This window comes from Oreochromis aureus, linkage group 8 (assembly GCF_013358895.1).
Source record: "Oreochromis aureus strain Israel breed Guangdong linkage group 8, ZZ_aureus, whole genome shotgun sequence".
NCBI lineage: Eukaryota > Metazoa > Chordata > Actinopteri > Cichliformes > Cichlidae > Oreochromis > Oreochromis aureus.
In genome coordinates, this window is record NC_052949.1 from 30380924 (window position 1) to 30400692 (window position 19769).

The 19769-nt window shown below is 42.5% G+C and overlaps 1 protein-coding gene across 1 annotated transcript in view; it reads left to right on the forward strand.

Moving 5' to 3' along the window:
• LOC116320031 (signal transducer and activator of transcription 5B-like) overlaps positions 1 to 18889 on the forward strand; it is a 40624-nt gene extending 21735 nt beyond the window's left edge. The window contains exons 8-19 of the mRNA XM_031739537.2: positions 3024 to 3179; positions 4639 to 4818; positions 5006 to 5093; positions 6629 to 6751; positions 6897 to 6989; positions 7506 to 7712; positions 11099 to 11193; positions 11417 to 11559; positions 11826 to 11981; positions 12072 to 12123; positions 13298 to 13405; positions 14029 to 18889. Of these exons, the coding sequence (XP_031595397.1) occupies positions 3024 to 3179; positions 4639 to 4818; positions 5006 to 5093; positions 6629 to 6751; positions 6897 to 6989; positions 7506 to 7712; positions 11099 to 11193; positions 11417 to 11559; positions 11826 to 11981; positions 12072 to 12123; positions 13298 to 13405; positions 14029 to 14152 (1525 nt within the window). The 3' untranslated portion in view covers positions 14153 to 18889. The remainder of the gene's footprint in view (positions 1 to 3023; positions 3180 to 4638; positions 4819 to 5005; positions 5094 to 6628; positions 6752 to 6896; positions 6990 to 7505; positions 7713 to 11098; positions 11194 to 11416; positions 11560 to 11825; positions 11982 to 12071; positions 12124 to 13297; positions 13406 to 14028) is intronic.
• The last annotated feature ends 880 nt before the right edge of the window (positions 18890 to 19769 follow it).

Sequence of the window (19769 nt, forward strand, 5' to 3'; positions counted from 1 at the left end):
GGTCCTCAAACAAATGTTAATGTTAGACAAAAATAAGTAAATACAAAATAGAGTTTTTAAATGATGATTCGATACTTAAGGGAAAGCAGTTATCCAAACTGACCTGACCCTGTAGGAAAAAAGTAGCTGGCACTTAAAACTAATAACTGGTTGTCAGTGTTGGGACTAACGCGTTATTAAGTAACGCGTTACAGTAACTACGTTATTATTGTGGTAACGAGCACGGTAACTAGTTATTATGCCAAAACCAGGAACGCGTTACTCGTTACTGGGATTTAGATAGGCTCGTTACTCGTTACTTCGTGTGGTGGATATCGCGGAGCTTCCACAGATTCAATAACATTAGCAAGTGGTGGAAGCCAGCAGGTGGATGAAGGAAAAGGGAGGCAAGAGGAGAGACCCAAGCGGCCGCGGTCCGCGTGTCAGGTGAACTGAACTTCAGGTAAAAAGTTATGACCTGCAGTCTATCTGGGTCAGATATAAACCAAGTTTAGGTGGAGTTTATTTTCGGTATGCTGACATTTTCGTATTGCGTGCTAGCTAGCATGACGGAGTTTCTATACAGCTGGGTGGGTGCTATGTTACTGATGTTGAACTTTATTTTGTTCATACGGTTAATTATTAGAGTTGCCAACCGTCCAGTAAAAAACAGAATCGTCTGGTATTCAGAGAAAATATTACGCGTTTCGTACTGAGGTGAAAAGGAACACAGTTTGTCCCGGACTTCAGCTACAATGAAAAAAAACACAAAGCTGAAGCTGCACAGCTGCCTCTTCTTCTCTCATTCTCTCCTCTCCCGTTTCTACTTCAATCACGAAACTGATCAATGATCAGCTGATCGGCTTTTCTCTCGTTTATTTATCGCCCACTTTGCGCCAGAAAGAGGAAACCAGCGGATGTCGCGTTAAACAACAGCAGCACGTTTAAGCTTGATCAGCTGTTGTTAGAATTTATTTAATATTAATTTCTAGTATCAGCTGATGTTTGCTGGAGCCACAGCTGTAAAGCTGCTGGTCATGATATCGGTTTGGTTATCTGGTGAGAGGAAACATGCAGATGAAACCAGGAGATGTCCTTACTGAATCATCAGAGCTGAACAGGTGATGGAGAAACAGGTTTACCTTTTAGGTGACATGAATGAGTTGAAGGAAGTTATGAGCTGTTTCTGAGAGACAAATAACACCAGGATCCTTTTCTAAGTAGCTGACAGCTGGTAACTGTGCAGGGGCGGGTCTAGCAAAGTGTTGCCAGGGGCCAGGTAGGGCATTAACAGGAAAGGGGGCACAAGGAAATACTTTTCTTTCTTATTCTCATTTAAAATGTCTCGCTTTTAAAAAATAATTATCTGAGTCTTGCAACAAACAATTGATAGATTGATACATATATACCATCAGAACAGTGTACATCACTGTCACAACAGTGTTTGTTTTCATTCAAAGTCTTTATGATTTTTCCTATAATGGTGGGCCGGTCTCTAGTCAAAATGCCCGGGATGATTTTTTTATCCCAGTCCAGCTCTGTATGCAGCTCATCTGCAGTCTGGTGTTACCTACATCTTCCTATTCAGAAGGCAGAATTTCCAAGTTCTGAGTACAATCAAAAGCACCACGACTGCAGTTTTGTGTTGGATGTAAAAGCAGGCTAGAATCATGGCGGCGGTCAACGACGGTCCAGGCGTGGGATTTCTCTCGTGGAAATGTGCACATTATTTTTTCCTTTCTATTGGTAGGTGGCACAGTGCACTTGTGGCAAGTAAGCAAGCTAGAAGACTGGCAATCTGGCTGGGTATCCAGTTACAGAAGCAACACATTAACAAGAGAATTCTGAGTAAAAGTAAAGTTACTTTCCCTAGTAACTAGTTACTTTGAAAGTAACGAGTAACTTGAAGTAACTGAGTTACTTTTTTAGAGAAGTAACTAGTAATGTAACTAAGTTACTAATTTAAAGTAACTTACCCAACACTGCTGGTTGTGCCAGCCTCTGCAGCACGAACTGCAGTTAAGCGTCTGTGCTGACTGGCAATTAACCTTTCACATCTCTGTGGAGGAGTTTTGAGACTCTCTTCTGTGCAGAGTGATTTTAATACAGACACACTGGAGTGTTCTGCATGAACGGCTGAATGGTTCATGCCAAAGCATCTCGGTCTGAGACTGGACTTTTATTTATTAGGCCACTCCAAATTGTGCCCAGTCTCGTATTGTTGAATCATGAGCTCTAAGCTTACATGAGACCAGTGAGTCCTGCCATTCTTTAGATGATGTTCTTCTGTAACCTCCTGGATAAGTCATTGGTGTGCTCTTGAGGTCATTTTGGTTAGCCAACCATTCCTGGGAATGTTTACACCTGCTCCAAGTTTTCTCTATGTGTGGATAATGGCTCTATCCAAGGTTCAGTGGAGTACCAGAGCCTTAGACACGGCTTTTTTCCTCATAGACTCATAGATTGGCTGTCATCTGTTTCTTTGGATCGTGGTGTGATGTGTTGCTTTCTGAGATGTTTTAGCCTGTTTCATTTTGTCAGGCAGGTTTTTTTTTAGGTCAGCATGATATATAAAAAAAAAAAATTCTGTCCATGTCTACATATTAACCCCAAGTTGCTCTCCAATGCATCTGTTGGAGTGTGACTGTGTGTGAATGTTAAAGCACTTGAGCATAGAAACAAGTGCTTGTATGAATGGGTGAATGTTGTGCAAAGCTCTTTGAGGGCTCAGGCAGAGTAAATTGTTTTATAAGATTCTGTATATTTAATATTTACAGTTACAAATAAATCTGTGAATCAACAAAAACTTATATATGAATGCAGGACAGTCTGGACATTGAGGTTTATGTCTTTTTACACATTTGTCATTAAAGAAACTGAGGCTTACTGTTGAAATTGATCTAATTTTTCTGATATCACAAATATCTGTTAAATGGTACGGTAAATGCCTTTACGCTGATATAAAGGACAGTGTCAGCGGTTCATCCCACTCGATGTATGTGTCCGGTGATCCATGGTGATCCTTCCGTTTCCTTGTTGCCCAGGTGTGAGAAGCTGGCTGATCTGATCTGGCAGAACCGACAGCAGATCCGGCGCTGTGAACATCTCACCCAGCAGCTTCCTCTGCCAGGGCCCATGGTAGAGCTGCTGAGCAAACTGAATGCTGACATCACTGACATCATCTCTGCCCTGGTTACCAGGTGAGGAAAAATTTAAACCAGATTAGAGAGGCTACAGTCTGAGTATGCAATATAGTTTGCATCTGTACTGCAGAATAAAAAGTAGCAGTACTCATTTTTTACTGCTGTGGGTTCCTCGGGCTGCTCAGCTCATTTCTCCAGCTGTTTGTGCTCTTGTCTTCTCTCCGGATCACCCATGCTACTGAAATAGAGGAGGTGTGATTAGAACATAGGCACCCGCCTCCCCTGGCACTCCCCCCTGAACCCACTGCAGCAAAGCTGAGTCACAGCCCCAAACCCTCCACATATCTATATACTAGTAGTCACTAATCGCTAGCACGCCACCTACTGGGAAACAGGAAGTGTCATGTTTAATGCATTCATGTGCTCCATCCTCTTCAGATGTGGTCAGAAGAAACTTAAGACCTTGATCAGGTGAAAATTGTAAGCTTTCATTTAACAGCATGTCAGGTGATGGTGTTACAGACACTTAACACCACTTTGAAACTAATTACAATAAAATAAAAGAATATGTCCAAGTATACTGTGTAAAGAATGTTTGCAGAGAGCCGTCCAAAGCACTTTAGACAACTTGTACATTCACCCATTCACTCAAGTACTTTTTTCTACACCGTTTCTTAGTGCTTCTTATCTAACATTCACACACATCCATATGCCGATGGATGCATCGGAGAGCAACATGGGGTCAGTATCTTGCCCAAGGATACTTGGCATGCAGACTAGAGCAGACTGGGATTGAACCACCAGCCTTCCAGTTAGTAGGTGACCTGGAAGGAAGGAAGTCTGGAAGAATGTTAGTTGGCTCACAGGTGTAGAAAGGCAGTTTGACAGAGAGGCCCTGGATGGAAAAGCTGTACAACAGGATGTCTGAAACTAATGATCTAGAAACTGAAAATGATGTCTGAATCCTAACAGTGAGGGATCCACACAAGGGTAAAACATCTGTGAACTACTGGCCAGTTATACGTGTCTCTCCACAACATATGTCAGACAGCGCAGGCTCCACCTCTGAAAATAGTTTCAGACAGACACCTGCTGACCAGTCAACCAGACATATTGATGGCTGACAAGAATCAGCACTGTGACAGACATGCCAATCCCAGCCAACGTCAGCTTCAGTAAGGAGCTGGGTAAAATAGTATTGAGGCTGAAAGGCCTGAAGCAGAGTAAAGCCCAGAGTGGTCCTCATGGTCAGAGGAGCGTTAGGAGCCTTAACCCCTAAAGAGGAAGAGAGGCTCCACCAGACTCCAGGTACAGCACAACACGTCTCAGGACAGAAGGCTGGCAGGTCTTTGGGACCTTCTTTCTTCACCATCTGTCAGTGACTCAGTGACTTTCATAGACTGAAACAACACCCACGTTTACATACTGAGTTAGTGTCACATAATGCCTGTGCCTATCCTACATTGTGTCATGAGATAAGTGTTGACCGTAATGTCATTATTGCTCTTCTTCACAGCACCTTCATCATCGAAAAGCAGCCACCCCAGGTGTTAAAAACCCAGACCAAATTTGCAGCCACAGTTCGCCTCCTGGTGGGTGGGAAGCTCAACGTCCACATGAACCCACCTCAGGTCAAAGCTGTCATTGTTAGTGAGCAGCAGGCCAAGGCTTTGCTGAAGAATGAGAGTACACACAGGTGAGGGACTGCTATATAAACCTCTCTGATAATGTTTATAGATGACACTCTCTTACATAAGAAATGGAAGCAGCTGATTGGCAGGTAATAAACATGTCGTCTTAACATCATCATTGGTTGCTTTGTTGATGAAAACAGTCAGTGAGAATGTGTTAAATCCTTACTTTCTGCTTTTATGCCTTGAAAGTGAAAGCAGTGGAGAAATCCTCAATAACAACTGTGTGATGGAGTATCACCAGGCCACGGGCACCCTCAGTGCACACTTCAGAAATATGGTAAGTCTCTTTAAATAAAGTGGTTACACCTGTGCATTTATCAGCATTTTTGTACGTTTGGGTTTTTTCTTTTTTTAAATTTGGGGATCTGTTTGGCTGTGTTCTAACTTTTAACTTTGTAAAAAAAATAATGCAGTAGATCAAATGTTTAAACTGCATTTAAAGGGTTAAAGTCCTGAAAATAATTTAATGTTTGATCGTTTTGAAAAAAGCTCACGTTGGTTAAATGATTAGAAAAAAAGTCTTGTTGTATGAGGATGTTATGGCAGATTTTAGGTGTTGAAAGGGTGCAAAGGAGGGCATAAGGGCTAAAAGTGCACTTTTTGTTTTTTCAGTAGAAAAAAGGTTCATGAGACGCAAACATGATTACGTAGTTGTTAGTTCAACTAATATATATACAGCAGGTAAAATAAGTATTGAATGCATCAGCAGTTCTCTAAGTAAATATATTTCTAAAGGTGCTTTAATGTGAAATTACCACCAGATGTCGGTAACAACACTTCCAACACACTGACAGTTTTTTAATACTGTGTTTGTTGGTGATGACGGTTTCATGACACCTTCTGTATGGAGAAACCAGTCCCATCATTGCTCAGGTGTGACTTTGACCCCTTCACCACACAAGCAGTCTATTAATCCTGAAAGCTCCGTGGATCCTTCCCACAGATTCAGCTCAGGTGATTGGCTGGGCCGTTCTAGCAGCTTTACTTGATTTCTCTGAAACCAACAGTTTCCATTGGCTGTGTTTGGGATCATTGTCTTGCTGAAACATCCACCCTTGTTTCATCTTCATCATCCTGGTAGGTGGCAGCAGATTCTAATCAAGACTGTCTCCACTCATCCTTCCTGGAGTTTTATATAACGTCCCGGTGCTGTACGCTGAATAAACACCCCCCCACCATGATGCTCCCACCTCCAAACTTCATTGTTGGTCTGTGTTACGACATTCAAAGAGTTCAGTTTTGGTCTCATCTGACCAAACTTTATTCTCCTGGTATTTCACAGACTTGTCTAAATGTTGCTCAGCAAACTTTAAACACACTTCAACAAGTTTGTCTTCAGCAGTGGAGTCTTGATGGTGAGGATGCACACAGGACATGGTGGCTGCCTTACTGCACTTTAAAACAATTGTACCTGCTGATTCCTGGTGATTTGTAGCTCTCCATAATCGGCCTTTTGCAGTTGGGAAAATCTTTTGATAATTTTTTCACCTGTCTGTCTGAAATCTTGTTGGGAGCAACCACAGCGACACAGCACAGATAAAAGATGATACACGTCTCCTTTTATTGACAAATGTTACTCTCACAGTTTCTATGGCACAGTGCTGTGAGGTTTATAGTATGCATAAGTGCTGATGGCAGTGTGTTAGGACATAACAGAAGATGTAAATGTAATGTATGTTTTTAAAGTTTATTTTTGTCTTTTCAGTGTGACTGTGTATAGGAAATCCAACTGTAACAGATCCACTTTGTGTGTGTGTGTGTGTGTGTGTGTGTGTGTGTGTGTGTGTGTGTGTGTGTGTGTGTGTGTCACAGTCACTGAAGCGGATCAAACGTTCGGACCGTCGAGGTGCAGAGTCCGTGACAGAGGAGAAGTTTACAGTTCTGTTTGAGTCCCAGTTTAGCATTGGAGGCAACGAGCTGGTCTTCCACGTCAAAGTAAACCCCATCTCCGTCTCTGATCTTTTATATTTAGGAGTTAAACATGAGCAGCCAAATTTACTAGAGTAGACTGGACTTCATCTTTTATAATTGAACAGTTTTTCAGAAGTCTCTTACTGTGGTGTGTTTCTGTAACCTGCAGACTCTGTCCCTGCCTGTGGTAGTCATTGTGCACGGCAGCCAGGACAACAACGCCACCGCTACAGTCCTGTGGGACAATGCCTTTGCTGAGCCGGTAGGTTGGTTACCCCTCGTTGGCTGGTGACCACAGTGCCCTCTTTAATGTTTGGACACAATTTGTTGTTTTTCCTCTGCAGGCCATGACAGCAGAGTGTCAATCAGACGGTATGTGATTAAAGAGCAGACTTTCAGCTGTAATCAAATGAATTTTACAAAAAATTGACATGGACAGTTTAAGAATCACAGCCTGTATGTTAAATCAGATTTAGCTGAAATACCAACAAACTGTCAAGGGTTCTGCTAAAGGGAACGCCTCACGCCTTTAAACTGTTCTGTGGAGACCGATGATGGTATAGAAACAGTGCCAGGCGGACCATTAACCCATCTCGTCCTGATCCTGTCTGCCATAGAGCTCCACTGTTGTCCAAATACTCGGACGGTTCCTCAGTCAGCCTCAGTGTTTTTCTGTGACCTGGAACGAATCCACATATTTTGAAATGAACAACAGTGAATATGCTGAGACAAATAAAATGCACCGTTGGAAGCTGAACTTTTTTCCTCCTCTCATCAGGGCAGAGTACCGTTCATTGTGCCAGAGAAGGTGCTGTGGCCCCAGCTGTGTGAGGCCCTCGATATGAAATACAAGGCAGAGATGCACAGTGGGCGTGGCCTGTCAGACGACAACCTGGTTTTTCTTGCACAAAAGGCTTTTTCAGGCAGCAGCAACAACTCCGAGGACTACCGCAACATGACCATATCCTGGGCCCAGTTCAACAGGGTGAGTCTGCTCCTCTGACTCTGAAATCACACATTTGTTGTGAAGCCGTGTTCTCACTCCACAGCTCACCCAAAACGCTTTAACACTAGGGATGGGTATTGATAAGATTTTCACGATTCCGATTCCATTTTCGATTCTGTTTAACGATTCGATTCTTTATCGATTCTTATTTTTAAAAAAGGAGAACACTAAGGTCGATTAGCTTAGAACTGTTTTATATCTTCTCTTTGAACAAGATAGAAATTTATGAGTAACATGGCCTTACAAACCCAACAGTGAGATCTTAAGAGATCCACAGCCACTGACTCTTCAATGGGGTGTCACAGGGTCCCCAGGAAAAAAAAATTGTAAATGTAAAACAATAAAATAAATATTCTTCTGTAGCAATAACAAAGTATAACATAAATTATTCTGTAGCAATTACACAAGAATATCCAGTAATGTCCCTGCCTACAATTAAACACATTCACTTACTGAAAATCGGGGCATCTGCTGTGGCAAATGGGTGCAAGCCTTTGACCACAAACTTAGTCACTGCTCGGTGACATTCGTCTATCCTGGCCTGAAAGGAGACGCTAACGGTAGACTGCAGCGAGAACTGCCAGCCAGACTCTGTCTGTCTCATCATGGTCGCCTAAATGCACAGTAATGGCAGGTTTTGTAATAAGGCAGATCGCGCTAACATAATATGCACTGTTAGCTGATTATTTACCTGCCGCATTAACGGGAGAGGGACGTGCAAAGCGTTACCGCTGCTGCTGGGTTGAGATTCACGAGTCCGGGCGGAATTAAAAACACGACATTCATTTAAGGTCATCGCGTGTTTTGTGAGCAAATGCTTTTGCATATTCGTAGTGTTTCCTCCTTTAAATGAAATATCTACTTTGCAAGTATTGCAAGTTGCCCCGCTGTCATCCGTTCTCGTAAAGTATAACCAAACTTTTGAGCGTTTGAGCCGCTTAGGCGCCCTGCCAGGTAAATGACGCTCCGCAATGTGGTGACGTCATTCGGGGCGACTGGAATCGATAAGGGAATCGTTTGCAAAAATGGCAAACAATTCCAAGGAATTGAAACAGTGGGAACCGGTTCTCAACAAGAACCAGGTTTCGATACCCATCCCTAGTTAACACGTATCAAATGATGTAGACAAGATCATACCGTGTTTCATTATTTTTATTTTTTTCAGGCTGGATAAAACTTTACATTCTTAAGTCCATAATACACGTTGTGACATTCAGACATTAAGCCAGCACACAGTCCTGCTGATAGCTGCATGCTGACATAAATATGCTATCATATTATCTAATAGCACTACTGAGGGAGGTAAAAGAGAGGAACACAGAGGTCATTCTGTGTGCACGGTGAGCTGAGAAAACACATACAGGGAGGTTTTCATTGTGCAGATGTGAGTAAACACGTTAAAAAGTATAACGAAGTGTTTCTTGGATGCATTTTGGGGGATTGTCCTCGTCCATCCTCCACACGAGGTTCATTTCTAATCCCAGTTTTACTGTGGTGCAGGTAAATGTGAGGCTTTGAACACTCACAGTGAGTTACAGCACAGAGCCAAAATCCTGGCACTGACTAGTTTGCTCACAGACTTCAGCTTGCTTTAAAGTGTGTGTGCGTGTGCTTTTGTGGAACAGCTGCCTCAATCCATCACCATCATTCAGGGATACAAGGATTTTTAGTATAATTTCAACTCATGTACTCACACAAGGTGAAACACTCAGGTTCTGTTTAGAAGCCAAAAAGAATAAGAACACAACAGAGCAAAAACAAAGAGTAAGAAAGTATATTTACAGTGTAAACTAAGTATAAATAAAAGAGTTGGAGCAACAAGCTAACTGAGGGCTCGTACAGTCCAGTAGCTCTGGGTTTGTTTGTTTGTTTGTTTTTGTGATTCTTGCGTGGTCTGGGCTTGGTGTGAATTTGATTGGACGTCCACTCCTGGGAACATTGTGTCATTGTATTAGCACACACCTGGATGCTCTAGACCAGGGGTTGGCAAACCTGGGCACTCGTGCCACAGCTGGCACGCGAAGGATTAACTGATGGGACGACACGCAGTGAATTAATCTCAAAAGGTGCATTAAAAAATAAATATCTACGGCCATGCCAGCGGTGCACATCCCAAATTAGCTCGCATAGACACATTAGTTGTGCCGCTTCTTAATGACGGTATCTTAGCAAACAACCCCAACTACCAGATTCAGCTTGTAATTGGCTGAAAATCACTTAGCCTACCGGTGAGAGGGACGTTGCTAGCTGGCAGTTTTTTCAAGCGATGTTGAAATTTCCACATTCTGACACTTCAAATGCTTCAGGAGCTGCCCGCTCAGCGCAGCATCAGCACCATGAAATACACGGATACATCCGTGAGACTCGAGACAGAATTCCCAATGAGTTTTCGGGACTTTCAGGTGTATGAACCAATGTTTTCTTTTCTGATCAAACCAGAAAGCTTTAATGAGCAGCTGGATTTGTCTCGCATTAACTGGCTGAACACAGAGGACATCGAAATGCAGCTGATTGAACTGAAAAGCTCGACTCTGTGGGGTCAAAGTTTGCAGAACTACAGACGCAGCCGGAATCCACAGCTGTGGTGTTCATGGAGCTGCATTTTCACCTGCTGGACATCACTGCCTGACAAGTTTAACTGTCTTCAGAACATTGCAGAGGCCTTATTGACAGCATTTGGCTCTACATATCTGTGTGAGCAGATTTTCTCTCACACAGTGTCCTCAGGTAGCCGTCTGAACGCTGGAGACTCGGAGACCTGTGTCTCTGAGTGGGAGACCAGAGATCACATTAACATGTGTGTCTCTGTATTAACAGACATGCCATATTGGCCCAGTTTATTTTTCTTATCATTGTTGTGAGGAGACCATAAATAGCATTTGCTTTTTCTGCTGTACAGTCCATTTACTGTTATGGATAAAACATGTTTTGGGCTTCTTCTTTTCTCAAAATAGCTGATCTGCACTTTGCCAACATAAAGCTCCATAAAGTTGTTCTATATAGTGTGTAACTGTTGATATAGAGCGTTATTAAATGTATTACTAATGCTATGGTTGATATGGCACATTGACTTCTGAGGAAATTTTAGATGGTACTCATCATCAGAAAGGTTGCCGACCCCTGCCCCAGACCAGCATACGTCCAAATCTTCTGATCACTTAGTCACGTACATTTGATTAGCAGCACCTGGCTGCTACTTGTCCTCTTATTTCCTAAGTAAAAGTGGACTTTTCCACAGTTTCAGATTGGAGAGTTTTCCTCTTTTACAGCTGTAGAGACATGGGAAGCAGCATCATGTCATTGAAAACATAAAAGGCCATAAGCGGTGTGCATATGAACCCACTGAAGAAATGTGTTTTGCACAGGAAAGCTTACCTGGACGCAACTTCACCTTCTGGCAGTGGTTTGATGGAGTAGTAGAGCTTATGAAGAAACATCTGAAGCCTCACTGGAATGATGGGTAATCACTTTCATTTATTTTCCCTTTGGAAGAATCTGGAATGAAGATTTATTTGTCTTGTGTGATGAGTTGAGATTAAAAATGATCTCTGCTGTCAGGACTGTGTCACCTTTAAATGAGCTTTGTGCTGTAGCAGAGATGGTGGGGTGAGGGCAGTACTGTGCACGTCTGACAGTGCACCTGTGATCCTGGTGTTTCAGTGTGTAACTATGTGTGTTCACAGGGCCATTCTGGGCTTTGTAAACAAGCAGCAGGCACAGGACATGCTGATGTCCAAACCCAATGGCACTTTCCTGCTGCGATTCAGTGACTCTGAGATTGGAGGCATCACCATCGCCTGGGTGGCAGAAAACCCCAACAAATCAGGTATGCAGTGGCTCTGCTTACATATACAATGCACTGCTGCCACACAAAACACAGTCTAAAAAAGTCCACATGAAGGTTTTGCTCTGCTGAAGAGTACACAGGTTGGATTTACTTCTGTCAGTCACAGCCTGTGAGCTTGTCCTTGAGTAACATATCCACACAGAAACACACAGAGTGGCACAAAGCCCCACTGATGAGTTTTAGACACTGTCTCTGCATTTGTCCTTTTGCATACGATCACTGCAATCCTCAGTTCTTTTATGTAGGTGAGAGGCTGGTCTGGAATCTGTTGCCATACACAACCAAGGACTTCTCTATTCGCTCGCTGGCTGACCGTATCAGTGACCTGAACCATCTTCTGTATCTGTATCCTGACCGGCCCAAAGACGAAGTCTTCGCCAAGTACTACACCCCCCCACTTTGTATGTGTCAGCCCATTTTTAACATCAACACTTCACTGTTACCATAACATATATCTACTGTTTTATATTAATGTATCTTTTTTTTAACAGCAAAAGCAGTTGATGGATATGTGAAACCACAGATCAAACAAGTCGTGCCAGAGTAAGTGTTTGTGTCTCGTTGTCAAACTGCCACAGGAAATCTGCCGCCTTTGTGTCGGTTTGTCACACCCACATGTGAGGCTTTATATCCCTGCACGTTTTGTTTTCCTTATTTTTGTTGAGCAGGATTAAAATTTCAAGCATAAAACGTTACGATCCAGAAAGTTTCTGAGTATTCCTGATTTACACCTTTCTGTATTTGTCATAACTTTACTAGCAGCTATAAAGATCACTAACACTACAATTTAATGTAAAAATAATCTACTTAAACATTACTTTAAAAAATGCATTACGTTACTTAATTAGGTTTAAATATAATGGGTGAGGACTAAGTTATAGATCTGCACAAATCCCAGTGATAGCTATGACATCATGCCTCTGTTTTCTTCATCTTCCTCATCTTGCAGAAACATCTTCATTTATTCCTCATATTGTTACCGTTACTTGTTGTTAATTACCTGCAGTTTAGACATGTGGCCCTGCCGTTTCTGGGCAGCTGACAATGAGACAATGATTACATTCTCACCTCGTATGAGAGTTTATTATTTAAGTGTCCAAGCCAAACAATGTTAGATCAAAAAGGTTGCATTAACAGCAACATGTAACCTTAGAGCACGGTTGTCATGTTCAACAGAAGCAAGAACAGCAACACTTAGAGGTGAGGATATCCTCAGCAGCTCACCTCAGTATCAAACTTCTTACAGAAAGTTTAACAGCGTCCGCCACAGTAAATTGACATGGATAAATGTTGACAGCTGACTGCCAGCCTACACTCACTACAGATGAACAGCAGCTAGAATAGCTAGGACTGTAGTCTGCTGACATCTAGTGGTGAATATGTCTCTTTTACACTGCGCACCTTTAACGTTACTCTGGTTGCCTAGCTTGGTGTTAGCCTGCTGGCTGGGAAGATGGTGGAAAAGAGTTGATGTGTAGCAGCTGTTTCTTAACCATCTTGTTCTCTCTCTGTTCTCCACTCGCTCTTTCTTGCAGTCAAAATAAAAATAATGTTGATATCTCCACTCAAAACTTATAAACCACTAAACTCAATATTATCTAAATATTAACCTGAATCTAAAATCAAAATGTTTGTTTTTCATTGAATCTCATTGTAAATGTGCTCTTTTAGTACCGCTGCAGTGGGCTAAAGTAAAGTGTGGCCATGTCTCTGATAGATTCACCACCCCGAACCCTGAACCCAGTGCAGGAGCTACTGTATTCATGGACCAGACCGCTTCTCCCTCTGTGACCCACCCCAACAACTTTGGTGTCTACCCTCCCATGTAAGCGCCTTTCTTTCTGCACTTGTGCATATATTTAATAAAACTCCTATAAACATGTAAAAAGGCAAAATTAGTCAGAATACCGTTGACATTGGTGTGATAGTACTTCATAACAATCATAAATCCAGGAAACATTTGGTTCTTCTTAAGGCAGATTTACCAAGAACACTGATGTTTGGCAGCAAAGCATGTACACGCATGATTCTTTATTGCTTCATGTCACAATAGTAATAATGATCATGCTGATATTAAAAACTAATATTCATAATATATATAATGGATATATTATACATGATCAATATTGGCATTCAGTAAATGCATCATGGGAATCCCCCAGCAGCCTACACCTATTGCAGCATAACTAAGGGAGGATTCAGGGTCACCTGATTTTGAATTCTGGATTTAACAGGGAGCCAATGAAGGGAAGCCAGTACAGGAGAAATCTGCTCTCTCTTTCTAGTCCCTGTCAGGACTCTTGCTGCTGTCCAGCATAGAAGTGATAGCTGTGAACGATGCTAGTTTTGGGTGTCTTTGTTGTCACTGCTTCATTCAGGAATGTTGTCTATCCACGAAGATGCTTTAACATTGTTTTCCACTGGCCGTCTTCGCTGCTGTCCTGTCAGGGCCGACGGCATGTTGGATCCCGATGGGGACTTTGATCTCGAGGACACCATGGATGTGGCTCGTCATGTGGAGGAGCTGCTCCGCAGGCCTATGGCCAACCAGTGGAACAGCCAGCAGTCCTAAACCAGACACCCGCACCTGCGGCACGCCTCGAGGTCATCTCCATCTGGAAACACTCACGCCTGCAAAACCAACTGGACTGCAACCAGGGCAAGTCGGCCACTCTGGCAGATCTGCGTCACATTTTGTTATTCAGGTTTCTCTTTAACTGTGTCGAATAATTGTCTACACGCCCAAGACTTTTTTAAGAAGTAACTCTGTTATCAAAGTCAATGTTACTGCCATTCAACAAGCTTTAGATCCTCTCCTGCTTCCTGTAGTTTCTCACTGCTGCTATCTGGAGGTAGTTTGTTTCAATTGGATTGTTATTAAAAACTGCAATGGGTCGTTCTCAGCAGAAGCTTTGTATGTGCCCGCTGAGCATGGGAAGACGTGCACGACACAGATAACACACAGCTGAAGTCCCTTTCAGCCATGCACTCACTTTTCTGTTGCAGTTGTGATGTTACTGGGCCGGCTCATTTACAATAACGTTGCCCTTTTAACAATTCATAAGTCTGAATGCACATGGGCACAGCCTAGAGTATGACTCTGTCTCCTGGACCTGTTTGTTATTGCTCAGAAAATGCCCTAAACACGTATGTTTCTATTTACAGTATGATTAGACTGATGCATTTCCCAATCAGGAAGACGGATCTCTCTCTGAGCACATTCCTCTTAGCTGTCACACACACTGATCTCACTGTGACTCTGGAGAAGTAAAAGTTCAGCTACACCTCACTGCATGTCTGAAAGGGCCTTAAATATCACTGTGAGGAGCTCTCTCTGCCCGTACACAGGTAGTCCACAGGTAGTACTGGTTACTGTGACACATAGTTGACAAATGTATTATTTTCTGTATTACAGAGACGATTTTTTAAATTATTGTCAAGAAAAACGAGAAGATTTCCAATCAAGACTTAAAGAAAGACGATGTAACTTCTTCTGTTTCCAAATTTTGAGTCATAACTTAAAGAAAGGGACAGCAAGAAGGAAACAAACTTGTCTCCTAGTAAGGTACCTCATGGCTGTTGCTTTATAATTAGCTCCTGAGCTTAGCTGTGGCCTAAGCTTTAGGACAGGTTTAAACCTCCCTGTTGGCTCAGTCTGAACCAGCGTCTGTGTGACGTTAATAAAGTGACCCTGTAGTGTGAGGTAGCTGTGGATGTAGGGCTGTAGATTGGCTAACACGGCGGTTTGTTGCATCTCTTCCCTTAGAGGTTACATGGTCTTCCTTTAAGTCCTGACAATAAACTGTAAGAGCTGTGTTTAAAACATTTCTACCAATTCATCTGTTTCTCTGTGACGACGTTGAACCAAACTGCCTTACAGCACAGTGGACTTAGGTGCTATCACTATAACTGCTTACTGATTTGAATTTTGTTTGGGTTTTTTGGGAGGTTGTCTTTTCTCAGACGGAGTTTTATATTATAGTAATGAGATAAACACAGACAGATTTTATTTTTTATGATATTTTGTCATTGTTTTAACTGTACAGAGTGGCCTGAGACCCCTGAGAAGTTTAATGCCATTTGAATAAGAAACCTGGGCAGTTTGTTTACCCAAAGCGCTTCAAGAGTACAAATTCATTTGTGTAATTTCTCTTTCATTCATATCTAAAGGGTGATAAAAATTACTATCCAAAAACATCTTGTTAGCATCTCCACACCTCCAAGCTGGTGGATTTAATGACAGGACACTACTCGAGAGCAAGTCCAGCCTACCTTGTGGAACAGGCAGGGTTCAGGTTTGGGACGTCATGGATGCAGGTTAGGCTTTAAAGCACACACGGGTTTCAGAAAGTGAGCAAATAGCAGCAAACCTTTCATGTGGACTGGATGTGTCTCTGTTTTACTTTGTGCCCTCCTCATCTGCTCAGCTTGACTTCCATCAAAAGTACAGCTGGCATGTATGTTAAACACTCAGCATCAACAAGCAAAATGTGCTCTGTCCCGTCCATGGAAACATGTCCCTCAATGAGAACTTCATCACAGACGCTCCTGCTAATGGAGTACATACAAACACAGCTTCTCCACACTCTGCATTCATACATTTTAAATCAAAGAAAGGTTATCCATATTTCTGATTGTGCTGGCAAATTTCATGCAAGTTTATTAAGGATGATTTTGTATTTACTGTTCCCTGACAAGTGATGGCCACTGTACTGTCACACACAGAGGAGATACCACGATGAGTGACACAGCATTATATGTAATCAGGACTCACAAACAGCATGTTGCCTGTATGAGCTGGAGTCTCCATTCCAACACTTTTTAAACTGAAGGTCTGATCACGCTCAAGTCTAACCAGTGCCTTTGTCTAATTATAAACCAAGTTGTGCCATTTAACATGGGTTTGAACAGCACTCTGGCTGTAAAATAAATGTTGGTAGTCACACAACATATTTTCTTAAACCTGGTAAAGTTGTCCTGTTCTCACAGTGCACAGAGCCTGCAGGGGAACAGGTGAACTGGGACTGATATCTGTAGGTGTGCACGGATCTGTAACAGTAAACCTTGTAACCTTAGAGCACCGTTGGCATGTTTAACTAATGACAACTGAAGTTTAATCAGTGACATATATGTGAATGTTTGCTAAATGCAGCCTTTTCTGTGTGTTGGCATTACAGCCACGTCCAAGAAAAGAGCGATTCAAGAACTCTTTCCTGGGTGGAGACTTTGTGTTTAGATTAAACAAAGAAAACAGACGACGTCTCGCCGTGTCAACGGTGTTGGTAGCCTTTTGATTGGCCAGCATTTCTATTAGGATTATATCAGCAACCGGTACTCAGGCATGCTCTTTTTATATCTTGTGTTTTCACGTGACTAGTGTTTTCAGTCCCTGTTTAAACGGTACCAGTGTAGAGAGTGAAGCCACCATTGTGATTGTTACGACCACGGCTCGTAATCACAACCATCCTATTAGACGCTAAAGACTCGTAGATTTTTGGAACATTCACAGAGGAACTGAAAGCAAAGAAGGGACAAAACTTTTACTTTTACCTCAGAGTGTGTGTGTGTGTGTGTGTGTGTGTGTGTGTGTGTGTGTGTGTGTGTGTGTGTGTGTGTGTGTGTGTGTGTGTGTGTGTGTGTGTGTGTGTGTGTGTGTGTGTGTGTGTGTGTGTGTGTGTGTGTGTGTGTGTGTGTGTGTGTGTGGTTTAAATATAAATTTGTGACAATTAGAAGGATGGATGGTGAAATTCTCAGACCTCATCATACTGTTAAACTTTTCTTAGGCATATACTTTTAAATATAATCTGATGTAATGCACGTCTCTGTAGAATAAACTAAAAAGCCATAATTAAGCTTGCACACCCATTTGAAAAGGGAGCCCTCACACGTGCTGGTAGTTCTCTAATGCTTATCCACCATCACCTCGTCTAGCTGATTATTTGTAAATTGCTCCGTTTCTTACACTGACTGACCGATTCTTCATGTTTGTTTGTCACAGTAACTGGAAGTGTCTGTGACGTGTTAGTGGCGTGGTGCTCACTGTCATTTCTCTAACTCAGTGAATGAGAGACCCAAGAAATGTTATCCCAGTAAATATCTGACCTGTGTAGCAACCATGTGCATGCGTGCACAGTTACAGTTAGTCGTTGCCTTTATCATATCAAGATTGCATAGGCTGCAAGCATGCAGTCGAATGTTAGACGGACAAGCAGACAAGTCCTCAGTGTATCCACGTGTTTCCATCAGCCGCTGTACAGAAACAAACTCCCTGTGGCACTGGCAGGTAATCGGCAGCTACTCACAACCTGTCATGTCCAACGTTTTCTTAAAGGAGACTGCTCTCTGGCATGTCATCCTTCAGTTATTATTGAATGCTCTAAAGTGTAAAAAGGTCAGGTACCCAGATTATACCAAATGCATACATGTGAGGGAAGAACGTGCAGAATGTTGTCGACTGTAGGTGTGCGCTCCATCATCATGCCATGTCTCCTCTCCTTTAGAAACTCTTAAGCTGCTTCTCCACTTCTTTCCAGCCTTGTCACAGTTTATCCAGAGTTTTCATCTCTTCCCAGGTTTCAATCCAAACTTTAAAGAGATAAACTTTAGAAGTTTGGGAGCAGCAGGAGAGCTTTGTGAAAGTGGGCCCAGGTAGATGATGAAGAACTGTCCTAATTGTTACTAGGCAGTTTTAACCGTGTGCGTAGTTTTTGTTCAGATGTTGTAGCTCTCGTATGTTGGATTTCTCTTTCAAGCTTCAAGAACAAATTGGGCGTTTGTGGGTGTTTAAACTGGGGAGAGCATTCAGGCCGCCACAGGTCGGTCTTCTTTTCTTGACTCGTTTGCTTTGGTTCACTGTTGTGTTGCAGCCTCTCCTCAGTTTGGACTACTGTTGCTTTATTGAAACATCCGACTCCAGCTACCTTTTGGGAAGTCTTCATTTTCTTTTACAGGGAAACAGCGCGAGGTATGACTCAGTGTGAGTCATACCTTAGTTTGTGTTAGATTGTTATATAATTGCAGAAATACCAGCCACACCGAGCTGTTCTTGAAACGGATTGAACCTCAGCCGAGTCCACGTTAGCTGTGGATCAGAGTCATGTGAGTGCTTCCAGCTACTCAGCGTGGTTGAACCCGATCATTGATGCAACAGTCTCTCGAATGCCTTGAATCAGTCTGTGTATCTGTCTGTGTGTTTGCTGGCTTCTGTTAGCTCTGTGCTCTGTCTTATTTACTGTCTGAATTTGTCCTACAGTTTACTGGAACTTTAATGTTGGGAATGGAAACATGACAATAAACTTTTTTTAATTAATCATTCTATTGTCTTTTCTTTTCTGCCTTGTCCTCCCAGGCTGGCACACATCAGAGATGTTTGTGGATTTTGTGTCTGTGCAGGAGGTTTGACGAATTCTCCAAAATGATTTGGCCTCTTACCAGTGTTGTTTGGCCAAAATGTTTGTTGGGGGAATAAAAAGTGTTTGTGGCTTCTCGTTTGATTCTGTCGTGGAAAAAAATGACAGAAACATGAGCGCTGTCACTACAAGATGGATCACGACAGTCAAAAGATGAGCGCGCTGAACAGATCTGACTGTATTTATGTTTTTTAACCAGTAGCAGCAGCAAAGACATTACCATTAGATGTATTCAAGCTTCACAGAGATCTGAAGTTTACAGAGGAGCAGGAGAAGGAGATTCAGAGGAAAAGTAGCTGTGCTTTAAACTGAGCCTCTGAATGTTTCACGTGGGACTCATTCATACTTTTCTTGCTTGAATTTGTACACGTGACCCTTTGTGTTATCCAAGGTTCTGTTATTAGCCTTGGTTCTCCCTAAAACATTGGTTCTTGATTCTTTTTAATGTGGCGTGGTTGTCTACCTCTGACAGCCGGCAGCAAATTCTGGTGTTATTCTAAAACAGGGACGGGGGACTCCAGGCCTCGAGGGTCCTGCAGGATTTAGATGATGATGATCCAACACAGCTGATTTAAATGGCTAAATGACCTCCTCAACATTTCTTGACGTCATGTCTCCAGAGGTAATGAACTAATCATGTGATTCAGGTGTGCTGACCCAGGGTCATATCTAAATATTTATTAATAATGATAATGATGATGTGTATTTTATTAATCCCGTAGGAAATTGCTTAGTCCTCTGCTCAGTGAAGCAGTGGGCAGCTACCAGTCCAGCGCCCAG